At 37.7% G+C, this 16,079-nt stretch overlaps 3 protein-coding genes across 5 annotated transcripts; all 3 read left to right on the top strand.

Annotated features, from left to right (window-relative positions):
• The first annotated feature begins 3,863 nt into the window (after positions 1 to 3,863).
• Positions 3,864 to 9,712, top strand: LOC107190612 (sideroflexin-2). Of its 2 annotated transcripts, none has more exons than XM_015579447.1 (9): positions 3,864 to 4,016; positions 5,189 to 5,390; positions 6,581 to 6,751; positions 7,231 to 7,429; positions 7,933 to 8,058; positions 8,147 to 8,213; positions 8,298 to 8,397; positions 8,477 to 8,524; positions 8,779 to 9,712. In XM_015579447.1, exons 2-9 carry the CDS (start codon positions 5,236 to 5,238, stop codon positions 8,891 to 8,893), a joined length of 981 nt encoding a protein of 326 aa, XP_015434933.1. In that variant the 5' UTR covers positions 3,864 to 4,016; positions 5,189 to 5,235; the 3' UTR covers positions 8,894 to 9,712. The 2 variants fall into 2 exon arrangements, with proteins under 2 accessions (XP_015434933.1, XP_015434934.1); XM_015579448.1 differs by having other exon boundaries at positions 3,888 to 3,912.
• Positions 9,713 to 10,413: 701 nt separating this feature from the next.
• Positions 10,414 to 12,688, top strand: LOC107190611 (inhibitor of growth protein 3). 2 transcript variants are annotated; one of them, XM_015579446.1, is made up of 6 exons: positions 10,414 to 10,708; positions 11,147 to 11,218; positions 11,326 to 11,688; positions 11,773 to 12,190; positions 12,295 to 12,493; positions 12,572 to 12,688. In XM_015579446.1, exons 1-6 carry the CDS (start codon positions 10,681 to 10,683, stop codon positions 12,686 to 12,688), a joined length of 1,197 nt encoding a protein of 398 aa, XP_015434932.1. In that variant the 5' UTR covers positions 10,414 to 10,680. The 2 variants fall into 2 exon arrangements, with proteins under 2 accessions (XP_015434932.1, XP_015434931.1); XM_015579445.1 differs by having other exon boundaries at positions 11,773 to 12,211.
• Positions 12,689 to 14,111: 1,423 nt separating this feature from the next.
• LOC107190512 (trypsin-3-like) lies at positions 14,112 to 15,690 on the top strand. The gene is made up of 6 exons (XM_015579321.1): positions 14,112 to 14,220; positions 14,378 to 14,466; positions 14,542 to 14,780; positions 14,913 to 15,143; positions 15,240 to 15,441; positions 15,523 to 15,690. Exons 1-6 carry the CDS (start codon positions 14,112 to 14,114, stop codon positions 15,688 to 15,690), a joined length of 1,038 nt encoding a protein of 345 aa, XP_015434807.1.
• The last annotated feature ends 389 nt before the right edge of the window (positions 15,691 to 16,079 follow it).

Genomic DNA, 16,079 nt, shown 5'->3' with positions numbered 1-16,079 from the left:
GTCTGCATAGTTACCACGAGTCTATTACTAAAATAAACAACATTACTAATATAATAAAGATTTCAAGATTTCAATTTCCTTCTATTTCTAGTATCAGTACTAAGACCGTGGTCTCTTAATAAATTTGAACAACGTCACAATTATATTTGATAAGTTATATTACTCACAGTGTGGTGTCGCAAAATGAGCCCTGGAACGGAAAATTTATTTAATGCATCCTCCCTACGGCACTGTGTTACTTTGCCCCAGGCCTGTAGCATACGTCCACGTCGCCACTCCTGTACAAACAAGCAAACCCCACAGACAGGGTAGCCTTTCGTCGAAAAGCAAGAATCTTTCTTCGACGATATGTCACCCGTTTTTTTATTCGAACGACTTTTCTCCCTTCGCAGTTTACCTTGTCCATGTTAGGGTGCGCCAGTCATATGGTTTTCGGTATAATTTGCTTTCAGACGGTGCGTGCCCGGTTTAGATACACTACTCCACACACACATACTTTTCGGAAGCATTCTTTCTCCATGACACAGTGGGTACAGCCTGGAAGAATAAGCCGCTATTCGTTATAGAAACATATTCCATCTAGATTTGTTTCATTAACGACCATATTATCCCGATTTTTGCATCAGGAACAGAGATTTAGTACAGAAAAAAGACAAAGACAGTATATAAAAAAAATATTGGAGCATACATATTCCTCAACCAACACCACCTTCAATTGTAGTAGGCTCTTAAGCAATGTATTTTTTTATTATTCAGTACCTATCGCTCTACACTGACTATAAAAGACTTGAGGGTATAAATATTTTTTTATTCACTACATAATACCGTTATTCTGTGTTTAGATATAAGACTCGAGTCAGTTTTCACGTTTCTAACTTTTTTTCTCTACTGCTCCAAGAGAAAGAAAGATCATTAGCTATCACATGGCACTCCCCGGTTCTTTTGCTCACTTTGCATACGGCTGGTTGTGGGTCTAACAAAGAGGCCATGGCTATCTTCAATTTTTAAACGATACCACCGACATCAAGATCTCGAGATCTGCCCTTCTAATCGACGTTAATTGAAACATGATTCGATACGTTGTCTTTTTAGGCTTGCCTCGGTTCCTGCGATGGTCTTCGAAACAACGTCTGTTCTGCTTCGCTGCCTTTTCCCGTCGGTCAAGTTTAAGCGGAAAGAGAATCTGTATCAAGAGTAAAACTGCTGCAAAGTTGGTCAACATTTATTTCAAGTATCGAGAAGATCTTAAAGAATTCGAATTAATACGGTCAATATTTATCCACATAATTAACACGATCAAGGTCAGTTACATATTTTTCTCTCGTTTTGAATTTATAAATTATAATGTATACACCACATTGTAAAATTACAGTAGCTAACAACAGTATTGTCATCCACTGTTCCAGAGTAATTTCACAGATTTCCAGCTTATACCATCAAAAATCCCTATTATCCTCCTCTCTCTCTCTACACTATCTTCGATCGTTTCGAACAATCCGTTATCATTATGGTACTTTATGCGCGAGTATATTTGTTACGAGAGACCAAAAGACCCTTTTCATCCGCCACGTATGATTCATCAATATCCATTAGCCGCGGAACCTGCGCCGGAAGCGTACAGGAAGAGAGTTGAGCTCAACGGTCAAATAATGTTCGACTGATATTACATCATAAATATTACGAAATACATAATTCGTGACAGCTCCTAGCCACAATATGGTGACGCATGACGAACGGGGTCGAGTTCTACTTTCCGCACGGAAGCGTACACACCCCAACAGCAGAGCTTTCTCGTGCACCAACTTTTCGTGTGGTGGTGGCCGCGTTGCATGCGGCCCACGAAAAATGAGAAGAAAAAAAATGAAAGAGGGCGAGACCGGGGAGATAGACGAACAAGCCTGGCACAACGGGAGTCGCGAAAGAAAATCACGGCACGAACATTTCAGGAATTCGACAGGAGCGCCCGTGAACTTGATTCTGTCCGCTGACCCCCCGCACCGGGTGTTATTTAAACTTTCTCTGACTGCTGAGTTTCATAACATTAACCCTAGAAAGGCTGTGCGCCTCGAGCCGTCGCAGTGGTCGAATAAACAATGTTCGAATAACAACTGCATTTATTTAATTACACCAACAACTGCGTATAATCATTTATATCTCTTCTTGTCGTTAATTTTGAGATTTGGTAATGTAACGTGTATTTAGAATGTTTTAGCAGTTTGGTTCTCAGCTTCAAAAGCAACACACAGTGAAGATCTTGCGGTGGAAATTGTTGCTCAAGTGTCCGCTTATATTTTTAACAAATACATTATTACAAATGTAAATATCAAAAATAAAAATCTAATGTTATTAGACAGAAATGTTTTTCTTTTTACATGCTATTATCGTAACATTACGAAAACGTTTTTCTGACCCGGGTATTGATCCACTGTATACCAGATAAAACGAATTCTGAACAAGAATGCATTGCAGAATATAGTGAATGACTGAATTTTCCAGCACGATAGCAGCCCTAAACACGCTCCCCGCATTGTAAAACGTAAGGCTAACGCACAAAGGAATGCCTGTATTGGAGTGGCCACTCAAAACGTGGATATAAAATCTGTGGATTTATTTAACTCAAAATTTGGGCAATTGAAAAATGTGAACGATGTGATACCTGAATTATTGCGGCAAGAGGGGCAGAGCAGTAGAGTGTCGAGGAAAAGTGAAGATGAAACGATAGTAAAACGAGCTTTAAGTTGCTAACCGAGTTCATGACTGAATGACGGGTCTAATGGGCTTTATTTGCATCGACCAATACTTTATCGACGCTATTTAGTAAACAGGATTGTAATGTAGGTAGACGAAGTCCATTCGAGTGAACACGTGTGTATCTTCGATATTAGCTCTACATTGTCAATATTATTGCGCAACTCAGAATATTGCGCACTCCATATCGAGCGTTTAGGGCGTTCTTCAAACTGCCACTGCATTGGGAAACATGGAACTCTAATAATCCTGGCAAACAGACACACAGTCTGACAGGTTTCTCAAGTAGCAAAATTCTGCTATCGCGGAATATCGTAGATTTAAAAAAGTATACAGATACTTTTGTACAGACATTCAAGGCTTTTGAATAAGCACTATATATATAATAGTAAAAAATACATTCTTCTAAAACTCACTGTACAGTTCAAGTGGAATGAGATAATGGACGTTTTTATAAAATAAAAACGTTGGATGTATATTTTTCATCATATATAGTCAATATATTTTTTTAGCTATTGTATATTCGTAAAAATTATATGGTACTTTAAGAAGACCCAAGTGTACTTCATCTGAATCTTTTTATTCTGATATAACCGACAACCTCAAAAATTGTTGAAATTAATGATACGTCTCTACGAATTTCTTGGCCATTATAGTATATTTTAGAAAGTAAGATCATTACGGCAGTATCAGCTCCGAAAAAACTAGGCATTCACATGAAATAACCTTACATTTCAAAAATTACTATTAAGATAAAAGTAACCGAATAGCATTGAACAACTCATTATTTCAAACGTTATTTTTCATGGAGCATTTAAAATACTTTGAGCCCAAACCTGTTGTACACGCAGTCCAAGGCGCAGGAGAGAACTCGCAAAAGAAAAAGTTAGTCAAAATTATCGATCCTTTTATTAGCCGCGAAAGTTAGGCATAACAATCCTGTTCTGCGAGAAAGAGAAGGACCGTTCATACGGGGCGTATGGCACGGATGATAATAACAATAATATAGAAATCACCGACGGGGAAGGAGAACGTGTCAGGGCCGTATAGAGATAGCTGGGACTCGTTGCAGGGCGCCGGTCCGCGATCAGCTGGCCTCTGCGCTCTCCCGGTAGAGACCAGAACGAAAGAGGGGCTCTCCAGGAGTGACGCACGCGTTTCACGGTAAGCAGGCGAAAAAATTAATCTACGCTATACATAACACGTTACATAACAACAAAGCCGTGCACGTGTCGTTCGACGGGGCAGCTGGAACGAGGTAAAAAAAGGTACGATGTTCTACAGCCACTTCGCAGTTGCCATTTATGACTAAAAATGTGCCGGTACTCCGATCGAAATTGGGGCGTTCAACGACTACCAGTTTCTTCTGTCGGACGGTGCATGGTCGATAAGTGCACCGAAATGTTATGCTTATCAAACTTTAGTCCTGTACGCGAAATTGTGGGACGCGAGGTCACGATGAAAAATAAAATCAGTGAACGGTGGAAGATAAGTGTTCGAAGGTGTGAGAACCAGTAACGAACAGAAAGGATGACAGTTACGTTCGTCGAACGTCCAGCCGTGGATTGTGCCGCGTTTTGAGTAATGTGGTTTAAATACGTATGTGAACGGGGCGCGCCGGTTGTACGGCACGGCAATGCACGATCGGGTATCGGACTCTACCGGACGAAACCGTGTGGCTCACGTACCACTCACATGCGTTTAAATAACATCGATCGATGGATCCGATTCGGCATTGTTAAATTTTCCGTTCGAATTCACGATTCTTCCAAGCCTCCGTGAACATCGACTGTATGCACGTTCCCGCGGAAAAACAATGTCGAACAATCGATACGTCAGCCATTAGGCTTTTCAACGTATCGAACGTTCGTTTGAATGTTCTCCCTGTTGCGGGATACATATACTTACCGTTGATTTAAATGCCATACTAATGCTTCGAGCGCAATTTCAATAGGGTACCCACAGACCGTGTCAATCTTCGGGTTTTGTCATGTGCTAACCATCTTAATGGCATGATAAGATAATAGGAGACAATGAAATAATGTTTGATAAATATCCCGTTGTTTACGTAGAATGAGAATACATGGGAATATCGAAGTGATATAAGTATACGGACAAATTGAAGCATTTCTAATGCTGTTTGAAATAAATTAACCGTGGATGTTTGTGCAGAATGTATTACTTAATCTACTTGACACTTATGTCGCATACAATATGACAGTTCATTGTCATTCATCGTCACGATTCATAATGGAACATTATATTTTTATGACATAACAGTATTATGGTTATTTCGGCGCGTCGGGCTAGCTCATAACTATAAATATGCTGTGTGTCAAGAGGCCTACCCCGGCAAGTTCAACCCATTCTTTTTCGTTCGTTTTTCAAATTGTACCTTCAGTAAAAGGTACATTGAGCGATCGGTCTTGGTGTTTCGCAGTCTGTTGAAGAAGGATTGAGGCGACGAACGGTCCTCGATTGAGAAAAATGGGGGAAGAAAGGCTGGACCTAGACAAACCACTATGGGATCAGAGCTCGTTCGCGGGTAGATGGAAACATTTCGCTTGGGTGACTGACTTCCGAACCTGTACCGTTCCCGAGTCCGAGTTACTCAAAGCGAAGAAATTATGCGAGGACTATAAGTGAGTATGTACACGACGAGGCAGACGACTGGTTAATTCTGCTTGAACAGGGGCCAATTTTTCCGGAATACGAGGCTCGTGGTTCAAAAATAGGCCTTATAAAGAGAAACACACAGAACGACCCAGTAGTCTGACCCGTTTTAATGTATGAATGAACACATTCTAGAAATTATGCCATGGTTGAATGTTTTTAATAGGTTAGAATTAACAGGGACTTACGGTAAACGGAAGATAACAAAAGGACTCTCAAACTGACGTCTAGGGTTCGAATGAACCTTTTCTGATTATGCATAGACAAACACTATTGATTTGATCTTTTGTAGACATACATTTTTGTGGTGAATAGAAAAAAGATTTACGAGTATCCGATAAGATATGATCTTAACCACTTAAACGCTCACGCCAGTGTTGCTGTTGCCGGATCTATAGGGTTTTCTACAATGTGTGCTACAACCGAGAAACTGAGTAATATATCAAAAACAAATCCAATGTTGCAGTAGTATCCAAACACCGATCCAATTACGTAGATTCGTTCCAAAAGAATTTCTGTACATTACTCGAAGAACTTACGACATACATGACGTCATATTTTAAACAGATCCTTAATAATTTTTATTAAATGAAATGATCGACTTTTCACTAATATTTAAGCTGAGTCAACAACGATCTTGACACCACAACCTAGAAATCACTTTTTTGTAAGTTTCTGATGACCTATTTATAGAGAATAGGGTGACTAATGATCATGACATAGTTGAATGACCATATAAATCATATAGTCACCGTACCGTGGACGTAGGAATAATTTTTCCAGGGGCGGAAGTAGTAAAAGGATTCCATCTGATTAAGTTTTCGCTCTAAACCAGCCACCGAACGTTTCAAACTTCAGGAATTACAAGAATGCTTTTGTTATGTGTCGTTCACATGAGCGTAGCCGGGGGAGGGGGGGGCAAAATTTATTGTGTTAATCAGTAATAAATATTCTTATTTTTACAACAAATATGTAGCTCCTGTTCGTTCGCAACTGGGCAAAATCGTCATGTATCATTCGTTATTCGAAGATATGTACATAAATTGTCCACAAGGGAAAGTCTAAGGGAATTTTTCAGATAAAATCGAGCCTACCATAGTTGGTTATTTGTTTTTTTTTTTTTGAATCTACGAAAATCAATAGCCAGTTTATCCTATAGACTTGGGAAGGAGCCAGCTGGTACAACCCGGGAGCAAATCATCTATGCTAAGAAGCTTTACGAGTCGGCCTTTCATCCCGACACGGGTGACCTGCAGAATGTCTTCGGCAGAATGTCCTTCCAAGTGCCAGGTGGAATGGCTATAACCGGTGCTATGCTTCAGTTCTACAAGTAAAATTCTCTTATTACACACACCGCTGATTGATCCTCGGTTGATGCCCTGTCAATATTACAACACAATGCACTTTCACTTCATAGAACAGAACAAAGTACAGTTGATATATTAGCGTTAAAAGTACGAGCCCACTTGGCGTCCATTCTGATCAACTCTACCTTTATAAATTTCTAAATTTTAGTATTTTTTTGTATACATCTATTATCAATATATTTCTATTATTATATTTTTAAATATTTTACATGTACGTTGTTAATAATTATTATAAGGAATACTTTTTATTGCGTGGCTGTCGTCAATCGACCGTGAAATAATTATTCAAATCGAGAGTAACTGTATTCAGCGCACAAATTTGATTGAATGTATAATTGGAGACACTTGTCCGGTATGATTTGTAACAGTGAATTAGTAACTTGTACACGACTCAATGAATTATAAATCAGCGTTGCATTGTTACCTAGAGTAAATCTTTCAGGACAACCACGGCTGTGGTTTTCTGGCAATGGGTGAATCAGTCGTTCAACGCTCTAGTCAATTACACGAACAGAAATGCGAATAGCCCGACGACGGAATTTCAATTAGGGGTGGCTTATGCAAGCGCCACCACGGCGGCCATGATAACAGCAATAGGATGTAAATCATTTTGGGCGAAACGGGCCAATCCACTTATGGCGGTAAGGATGAATTTCCTGCGGGATAACGTACGGTCACGCAACGTCACAGTGTTCCATGCATTTTAAAATTTCAAATAACACACCGAATACAAATATGCCTTTAAGTAAATGAACTGATCAATGCACCAACCATAACTCATCTTTCTGAAATATTGGCGACAGAAGAAGTATGTACCTTTCGTCTCAAATCATTTTTTGTCCCCTTTTGAAAACACAAATTAAAGCTGGACTTAACACTAGAACTACCAGCCGTGAATGTATACGAAATTAAATTATGCAATATAGTAATATAGATAATATTTAATACAATCTAGCATAATATAGAATATATAGTAAATTAAAAGTCAACATCATTTTGACATCTGCAATCCGTCATCTTAACGTGTTTGGTAGTTCTAGTGTTAAGCTTTGAAGGGGTAGTGGTAAAATTATTTTTATTACTCGACTAGGGTAAAAATTTGTTACTTATGATTTGTAAAGAGGGCAACAATTTGTGTCCGCAGCGTTATGTGCCGTTCGCCGCAGTCGCCGCGGCTAACTGCGTGAACATTCCTCTGATGAGGCAGAATGAGATCGGTAAAGGGATCGAGATCGCTGATGAAAACGGCAACAAACTTACAAAATCGAAGGTTGGTATACTGAGTAGAATTAAAATACAATAAACACTGTAATCGAACATCTGTCAGGTGATGCAACCGTTTCATAAATTTATTACAGCTCGCGGCAGCCAAAGGTATCAGTCAAGTAGTCATCTCAAGGATTATTATGTGCGCGCCCGGAATGTGTAAGTGAAAACAAAGAAAGTATAAAAATCTATGTTAAAGTAATTTACGATTTCGGTGATGAAATTCTAATTTCCTTTTGTTAGTAATTCTTCCACCCATTATGGAAAAACTGGAGAAGTACCATTTCATGCAGAGGATCACACCTTTGCATGGACCAATACAAATTTTAATGGTCGGCTGTTTGTGAGTAACTTTACACTGACGGTTTTCCAAGTGGAATACAAACAAAATTAAATAAATAACGATTCTATTAATATTTCAGCCTGACATTTATGGTGCCCACAGCGTGTGCGCTATTCCCACAAAATTGGTAAGTACGAATAAGTGTTTCAGACATGTATCAGGTATAATAGTGAACGTACAACCACAGAGAACAAAGAAAAGTTCGTTCAAAAAACACTCCACCTTTAGATTACATAATTTGAAAAAGTACGTTGAAGGTTAAGCAATCGGATAAAAATTCGACATTACGTATTCGGTTTCGGCCAATCAAAAGCGTTAATAAATATTCTGTATCAATTTCCATAAGGTCACCTGAATGTATATTTTGCACATGTTTCGCAGCTCAATTAAGTCAAGCACTCTGGAACGCTGGGAGCCCGAAAATTATGAGCTTCTGAAGAAGAACTGCGGAAACAGGGATATACCCGAGCATTTATATTTTAACAAGGGTTTATAATGTACAAAAACTCTTAGTCGTGATAAAAAAAAATTTGAGGGGATAGTTTCGGTCACCCCCTATGTGTGGACGACACCGAAGTTCACGTAATTTGTAGTTTTCTGCTGGTTCAGAGGATGAAGCACGTTCCATTGGGGAACACACGCAATACCGGTTGACCGATGACAATACATGCATTTCGAGAAGTTTTTTAATTCCGTTTAGGAAAATAGAGGTATATTTTATTTTTGATCCTCGTTGTATTACAGCACGCCACTTTGATATTTAATTTGCATTTCCATCGCGAGTAAACTTGTATCTCCTTCTGTAGTGATTAACACTATAATCGTTGACTATACATACTGTTAATTCGCGACATCATCATACTCCCATTCAGTTAAGTAAACATACCATTCGATTAGTCAGGCGACGACTACGCAACTCTGGCCGTTAAATTATTAATCGCTGGAGATGCGTCTTAAGTCCTGAACGACTGTCCATGTTCTATTGTTATTACTTCCCTGAACTGTTAAGTGAAACAAAAAAGTGCTGCCACGTATATTTTAGTAATATTACAATAAACGCTGAAAAAGATCAGTCTTTCTGTGAGTAAATTATTTCATTCCCGGTCCGTAGTACAGTAACTGGCAAAAAGTGTTCATCGTTTGAACATTTCTCAATGCCTGGAGATTATTGAACGCACTGAACGTATACATGATTTTCATGACAGTAGTTTAGGTTAACTCAAGACCTTTTGCCTGAGATGGTAAGTTAATATTGTTATAGACATGGAAAAAATGTTTAACACAGTACGTGGTCGTATGTACATGAAAGACTATATATTAGGTCGAGAATGTGAAGCTTGGTTCGGTTGCGGCATATAACCGATGCGTTCTTGGATTTCACTTTGCGGCACTTTGCCTCCCCACGTGGGAGGATTGAACGCTGGCTGTCTCTCGGATTCTTTCTTGGCTTCGAGAGCCTTTCTCATCGCCTCATATTCGACCAAATCGTCTAGTCGTAGGTCAATTCTTGTCGGGCTGCGTCGTATCATTTTCCTGAGAAAAGTTCAAGAAACCTTTCCTTAAATGCCAAAAATTCGAACAGCGCGCCAATCGGTACACGTGGAACGCGACACAAGCAGAAAGAACGACGACCCACTACGTTCTATGATCCTTAACTCTACACAACACAATCTTGTGCCATACCGTCGAAATATGTACAATAGTAAGTTAAGTTAATATATGGTGATATTTTAATTGGTAAAGCATTCAAAAACCTTAACAAGGACGAGTTTCACAATTAAGGATTAAAGTAATTAAGCTCAGAAGGAAAAATATATGAAATTATGAAAATAGTGGAGTTAAAAGAGTTCCAGTTTATATTTCAAAGATGTTTAGTTCAAGAAATTGTAATTTTGAAAGATTTTACCCGAATAGGGCGCCGAACTTACGTAAAGACACCCCTGAGCTTTAGGCTAAGATGGCGGATTACAACGAATAGATAACTGGGCAGTAATAATTCCGAAATAAATAGCACCACCGAGAATGGATTAATTACTGTGCCACTTAGTTTCAGCGAAATAAGATTTTTTACATGTTATTTCGTGCGAATCATTCACAGATTCGCACCATTTACAGAACTAGCGTGAAAATGTGGGTACAATAAGGGATTTGGCCGCCGTAAACACGCTTCCGATCGAGTGCTACAATTTTCGTTAATTCTGCCACGGCGGCAAGCACTCCCCCTTAGTAAATTGTAAATAATTGTAAATTAAGCACCAGACAACGAAGCGCCGGCACGAAAGGATGCTTTACTTGGAAGATTATGTCGAAAGTACGTAAAAACGAGGCATGCTTTGCTTACCCAGCTTCTCAAGAAAGTTACTAACCTTTCCGAATATACTGTCTTGCGAAAACATCAAAAACTTCTGCCAAAGCGAATGCCTTTGCAAATATTCTGTTATCACACGTAATCACTGAAATGCTGCTTTTTCTTTTACCGTAAGATTAAACACCCTATAGTATGAGCAATTTCTTGATACACAGTTGTATTTAAGTTTTAGGTTAGTCGTATGTTTTCTAAATGGTTCATAACAGCCTCTGCTCTTACTGATACATTTTAGAGTATAACTCACCTTGTATCATATCTGGTCAATAGTATATGATCACTTCAATGATTCTGCTAGTTAGATCAATGTCAGTCCTTATTAAATAACTGGCTTTTTTTACTGTAATCTTGTTTGGTTATGTTGACCTTCTTCTATGCTTTCAGTGATCGAGCATCTACCACAAGAATTAAGAGACCGGTTCACAGAAATGAGAGAAATGGACTTAGGTGTACAAAGTATGTACCCGTCAATACAATACAGAACTTGTTACAGAGCAGTTCTAGTCATACTTATAACATATTTATTTTATGCTTCATTCTAAACATTGTTCTAATCGTTCTAGATTCAATGGACAGTTTAGAAAAAAAAGTAAAGACTTTCTTTTCGAACGCGAAAAAAATGAAACCTAGTGAAAAAGAAGCGGAATATGAAGCCATTAGAAAAGAGTATTATAAGACTTTGGAGGATGCAGATGAGAAGGTGCACTTAGCTAATCAGATGTATGAATTAGTAGATAAATATTTAAGGAGATTAGATCAGGAGCTGCACAAATTTAAAATGGAGTTAGAAGCAGATAATAAAGGTATCACCGAAGTATTGGAGAAGAGGTCATTGGAACTAGACCAACCACCTACGAATAGTAGTCAAAAAGAAAATCGGTATAGTTTCACATCATCCAGTAGATCACGAGACAATCATAGTCATTGTAAGTACTATGCTAGTATACATATTTTACATGTACGCATGTAAAATATACTGTATAACAATATTTATTTTTTACCTCGTATAGCACGGGCAGAGAAAAGAAGAGATTCAAATGCATCGTCAACTTCGATAGAAAAACGTTTAGCTATAGAAAAAATTTCACCAAACGTTCCTGAATCGCGACCCGCTTCTGCAAATTCAGGACCAATTATTGCCGCTACCAGCGTGCCATCCACACCCACTGCAATTGCAAATTCTGTTGGCTCTGTAAGTTATAACCTCGGTCATATAGGAGCTGGTGGAAATGCCATAGCAGCTGCAGCATCTCAAGCAATTGCTGCGACGCAGCAAATGCAACAAGGTAGACGTACTGCCAGTTTGAAAGCTAGTTACGAAGCTATCAACACTGGTGGCGTACACGCTGCCGAGTTTAGTAGGGAACTAGCTGGCGCTGCTCAAACCGCTATCGCAGCTATACAAGAAACAACTAAAAAGCATAAAAAGTATGGATTTCCCACGATCAAGTAATATTTTTGTGATACATTTGTTGCCCATCATTCTTACTGAATCATTATTATGTTATTATTATTATATATTCTCTTTTCAGGAAAGTAACGACCGCAGTTCCAAGTTCGAGCGTAGTTGCAGCGTCTGTTCAACAACCAGTATCGCCGCCAGTTATAACTACGAATACACAAGTAGTGGATTCGGATAATCCAGATTGGACGTATGATCCAAACGAACCAAGATATTGTATATGCAACCAAGTATCTTATGGAGATATGGTTGCATGTGACAATTCAGATGTAAGTTCAATTCTTCGGTTGCATCGGACTTACTGTCTTTAATAGAGTAGGAATAACCATTTATACGTTTTGTTGCAGTGTCCATTCGAATGGTTTCACTATCCATGTGTGGGTATCACTGCACCGCCAAAAGGCAAGTGGTACTGTCCTCAATGTACATCTTCTATGAAGAGACGCGGAGGTCGGAAAAACTGATTATATTATAATCAGTACGAGTATAATGAAAGAAAATTGCTACTACCTCTTAGGCACTATCCGTCAAGTACCAACTTAGTTAGGAAGCTGTTAATTCTGATTTTATATGACTTTTTAAATGTGTTTAAAGTTTAAGTCGTACTCCTATCTGGTCTTGGTCTTGTCTCATAATATTTGAATTTCTGTTTCTAAAGCAGAAAACAGCAGTTTTTTTTACTGCGTTTTGTAGATAAAGCGAAACGAGAAAAAAGTGAGAAATGGTGCAAAAACAGTGAGCTTTGAACAAATTCCGTTTTAAGATGTTTCGCGTACGAGTACTGTGAATATTTTTATATTTTTTGCACCATTCTGTACTACGACCACGTTAGATAGTTTCTACGAATTTACATTAAAAGGTAATCTTTCCCTCTGTACACGATACAATCAACTGACTGAAGCCGTGGACAAAGTGTCACTGTGAATTTTCGAAATTTGTGTTTATAAGTTACGCGATGGCAAACAACTTTCGAACAATCTTCGTGTATATTACGTACTCCTGTTAGTTCAGACATGCTTAGTGTCTCGCTGAATTAACGACCGTGCGAGCAATAATATTTTAAGTGTTCTACGCTTTCAAGAATGAAAAAGTAAAGAGAAAAAAAGCTGATGCAAATAAATCGTCAAAATACTACTTTCGAAACGAAGTAATGTAGCATCTTGGTGTATAAATAAAATGATCGATGCTGATTTATTACCTGTGTACTTCTATACTCCACTTTTTAAATACCCTTAAACTTAACGTAAGTGTCACTATATCATTTTTAGTGGCACTAATTCGTAACTGAATTGAATTTTTGGTTTTATATCCGTACACGTTCATGAGCGCAGTTTTGAATGAATGAATGTTCATGCCTATTCTGAATACCACCAGAAGGCGCCATACATAAAAATAAATCCGAGAGGGAAAAACCAATGTAATTACAACATGATTCATAATGCAACTGCTGGGAACCGATAATTATTGACCTCCTTCATTTTTGGCCTTGCCGCTATGTAGTTTCACTTCGGCTACTTTACTATAAAAATCGGTGTTGCGACACACGTTATCTACACAAATGAAGACGTAATTATGATCGGAAGTAATTTCCGGTAAATTACAGGGCGATATATTTTACACCTGTTTCATTGTCACAAAGCGTTATTATTCTTTTATCTGTGAAAAACCGTACATTCTTTTCGTTCCGAAAGGATGTACGAGTTAATGTCTTCCTCTAAATACTACCGTAGAATCACCGCAGGACTTGTATATAAATAAACGTACCTCTGGTCAGTTATAACTTATTGTCGTCCGTCTTGTACAATTCGTGAAAGAGTTTGAATTTGAAAATTATTAAGTGATAACTATATCAAATTAGTCAAAATACGTATTTCCTAGTGTTTCATGATGTTGTGTGTAGTGTTTTTGTTATACGGTGTTAGTATCTTACGGGATCAAGTTTTCGCGCAAAGTGACACTATAATTTTCGATAACGGTTCAACCACTAAGGCGCCAAGTACGTAAGACATTTAAATTTACCATATTGTCTTATAGTACTTTATAAATAAGTATAATCTGTTTACATTAATGACAGTATTAAATTAATATATATATTATTGATTATAACCGATCAAAAAATCATTTTTACTCAGTGTTTCTATTTTATAATTAAGGTACTAATGGTGGCATGACGTGCTCTTGCGTGTCAACGAATAACTGTCCATACATTAATACCGGTATTGACATTCGAATCGTTAATATAGTACGTATATAAAATTAATTTTTAATTATTAACTCATAGCGATAGTATAAATTTATTTATATGTTATTTCTTTAGGTTTCTAATTGTTCCATTGGACAAGTGTATTGCTGTATGCCATCCTCTGGAAATTTGATCGACACAACTTGTGGTATTAGAAAAATTTCTGTAACTGCACATCCTCAAGGTCAAGCCAGTTATGGAGCATATCCTTGGCAAGCTGCGATTTTGACCACAAGCAATGCTTACATAGGGTCTGGTGTCCTGATTACACCAAATCATGTACTCACTGTTGCTCATAAAGTAGCCTCTCACATGTGAGCATCTTAAAGATTACACTTCTATAAAAAATATTCTCTTAATTATTCTTTCCTGCTCTTGTAATATTTCGTACTTCTGTAATTTAAAGATATATTAAATTTTCCAAATGTAATAAAAATATTTTGTAGGAATAGTGAACTCAAAGTAAGACTAGGAGAATGGGATGGCCAATCTACAAATGAACCCAATCCATATAAAGAATATTTAGTTCAGAAGGTTGCTATGCATCCAAACTTCAACTCTGTTCAACTTGAGAATGATGTAGCTGTATTAACTTTGAGTGGTACTGTGTCTATTTCAAGTAGCCCAAATATTAATACTGCATGCTTTCCTTCAGCAATACCTGCAACTGGTACCAGGTGAGTGTTCCAAAAAAATTATATACCATTAAATCATAAAAAAACAAATACAAATATAAATATTTCTAAATTAATTGTATATATGTATTTTACAAGGTGTTGGGTATCAGGCTGGGGAAAGGATGCATTTGGCATGAATGGAAAATATCAAAGTATAATGAAAGAAGTGGATGTACCCATTGTAAGCCAAACAGCTTGTGAGGCCTCTCTTCGACAAACTAGACTTGGGCAGTACTTTAATCTAAATAAAAACAGTTTTGTATGTGCAGGAGGAGAACATGGGAAAGATGCATGCACAGTAAGGAATTAATCATTTTTACTCCATTAGTGTTCACCACAATTTCTTAACAGTATAATACCAAACAATTAATTCTTTCAGGGTGATGGTGGTTCACCAATGGTATGCCAATCTGGAAATGGGCAATGGCAAGTTATTGGTATGGTAGCATGGGGTATTGGTTGTGCAACAAATAATGTTCCAGGTGTCTATGTGAATGTATACAATTATATTTCTTGGATTACAGAACAAATAGGTCAAATTATATAAATACATAGGAAGAAGAATATAGATACCTGAACTAACTGAAAATCAGAGCAGTACAATGTACTATACTTAAATTATTTAAAATATTATTTAGAAGTGTTTTTTTATAAGGAACTTAACAGTTCAATCGTTATCCAAAGACTAATATATGCATTGTAGAGTTATATATTTGTACAATTATACTCATGTAATTATACATTCCTAAATATAATATATATGAACATAAAAATATTTTTATTAGACTATTGAGAAAAATCCCGTGTTGGGACCCAACGCAGGTAGGCAATGGTAGTTGATGGTAGTAACGCTCGTTGCGTCTTGGGCCGTCGACACGGGTCACCAAACCATAATAAACAATAGATACACCAAGCCTCACTTCTTCCAACTCATAG

This window comes from Dufourea novaeangliae, unplaced genomic scaffold (genome assembly GCF_001272555.1).
Source record: "Dufourea novaeangliae isolate 0120121106 unplaced genomic scaffold, ASM127255v1 scaffold187, whole genome shotgun sequence".
Lineage (NCBI taxonomy): Eukaryota > Metazoa > Arthropoda > Insecta > Hymenoptera > Halictidae > Dufourea > Dufourea novaeangliae.
The sequence above is the reverse complement of the archived record's forward strand: the minus strand, read 5'-3'. Positions and strand labels throughout refer to the sequence as shown.

Bases quoted from the DNA above. Each gene is read 5' to 3' on its own strand.
- LOC107190612 (XM_015579447.1), top strand. From the start codon at position 5,236: ATGGGGGAAGAAAGGCTGGACCTAGACAAACCACTATGGGATCAGAGC. The intron at 6,752-7,230 runs GTAAAATTCTCT...TAAATCTTTCAG, and splicing joins GCTATGCTTCAGTTCTACAA to GACAACCACGGCTGTGGTTT. The intron at 8,214-8,297 runs GTAAGTGAAAAC...TCCTTTTGTTAG, and splicing joins TATGTGCGCGCCCGGAATGT to TAATTCTTCCACCCATTATG.
- LOC107190611 (XM_015579445.1), top strand. From the start codon at position 10,681: ATGCTTTACTTGGAAGATTATGTCGAAA. The intron at 10,709-11,146 runs GTACGTAAAAAC...CTATGCTTTCAG, and splicing joins CTTGGAAGATTATGTCGAAA to TGATCGAGCATCTACCACAA. The intron at 12,212-12,294 runs GTAATATTTTTG...TTCTCTTTTCAG, and splicing joins TATGGATTTCCCACGATCAA to GAAAGTAACGACCGCAGTTC.
- LOC107190512 (XM_015579321.1), top strand. From the start codon at position 14,112: ATGTTGTGTGTAGTGTTTTTGTTATACGGTGTTAGTATCTTACGGGAT. The intron at 15,144-15,239 runs GTGAGTGTTCCA...GTATTTTACAAG, and splicing joins ATACCTGCAACTGGTACCAG to GTGTTGGGTATCAGGCTGGG. The intron at 15,442-15,522 runs GTAAGGAATTAA...TAATTCTTTCAG, and splicing joins ATGGGAAAGATGCATGCACA to GGTGATGGTGGTTCACCAAT.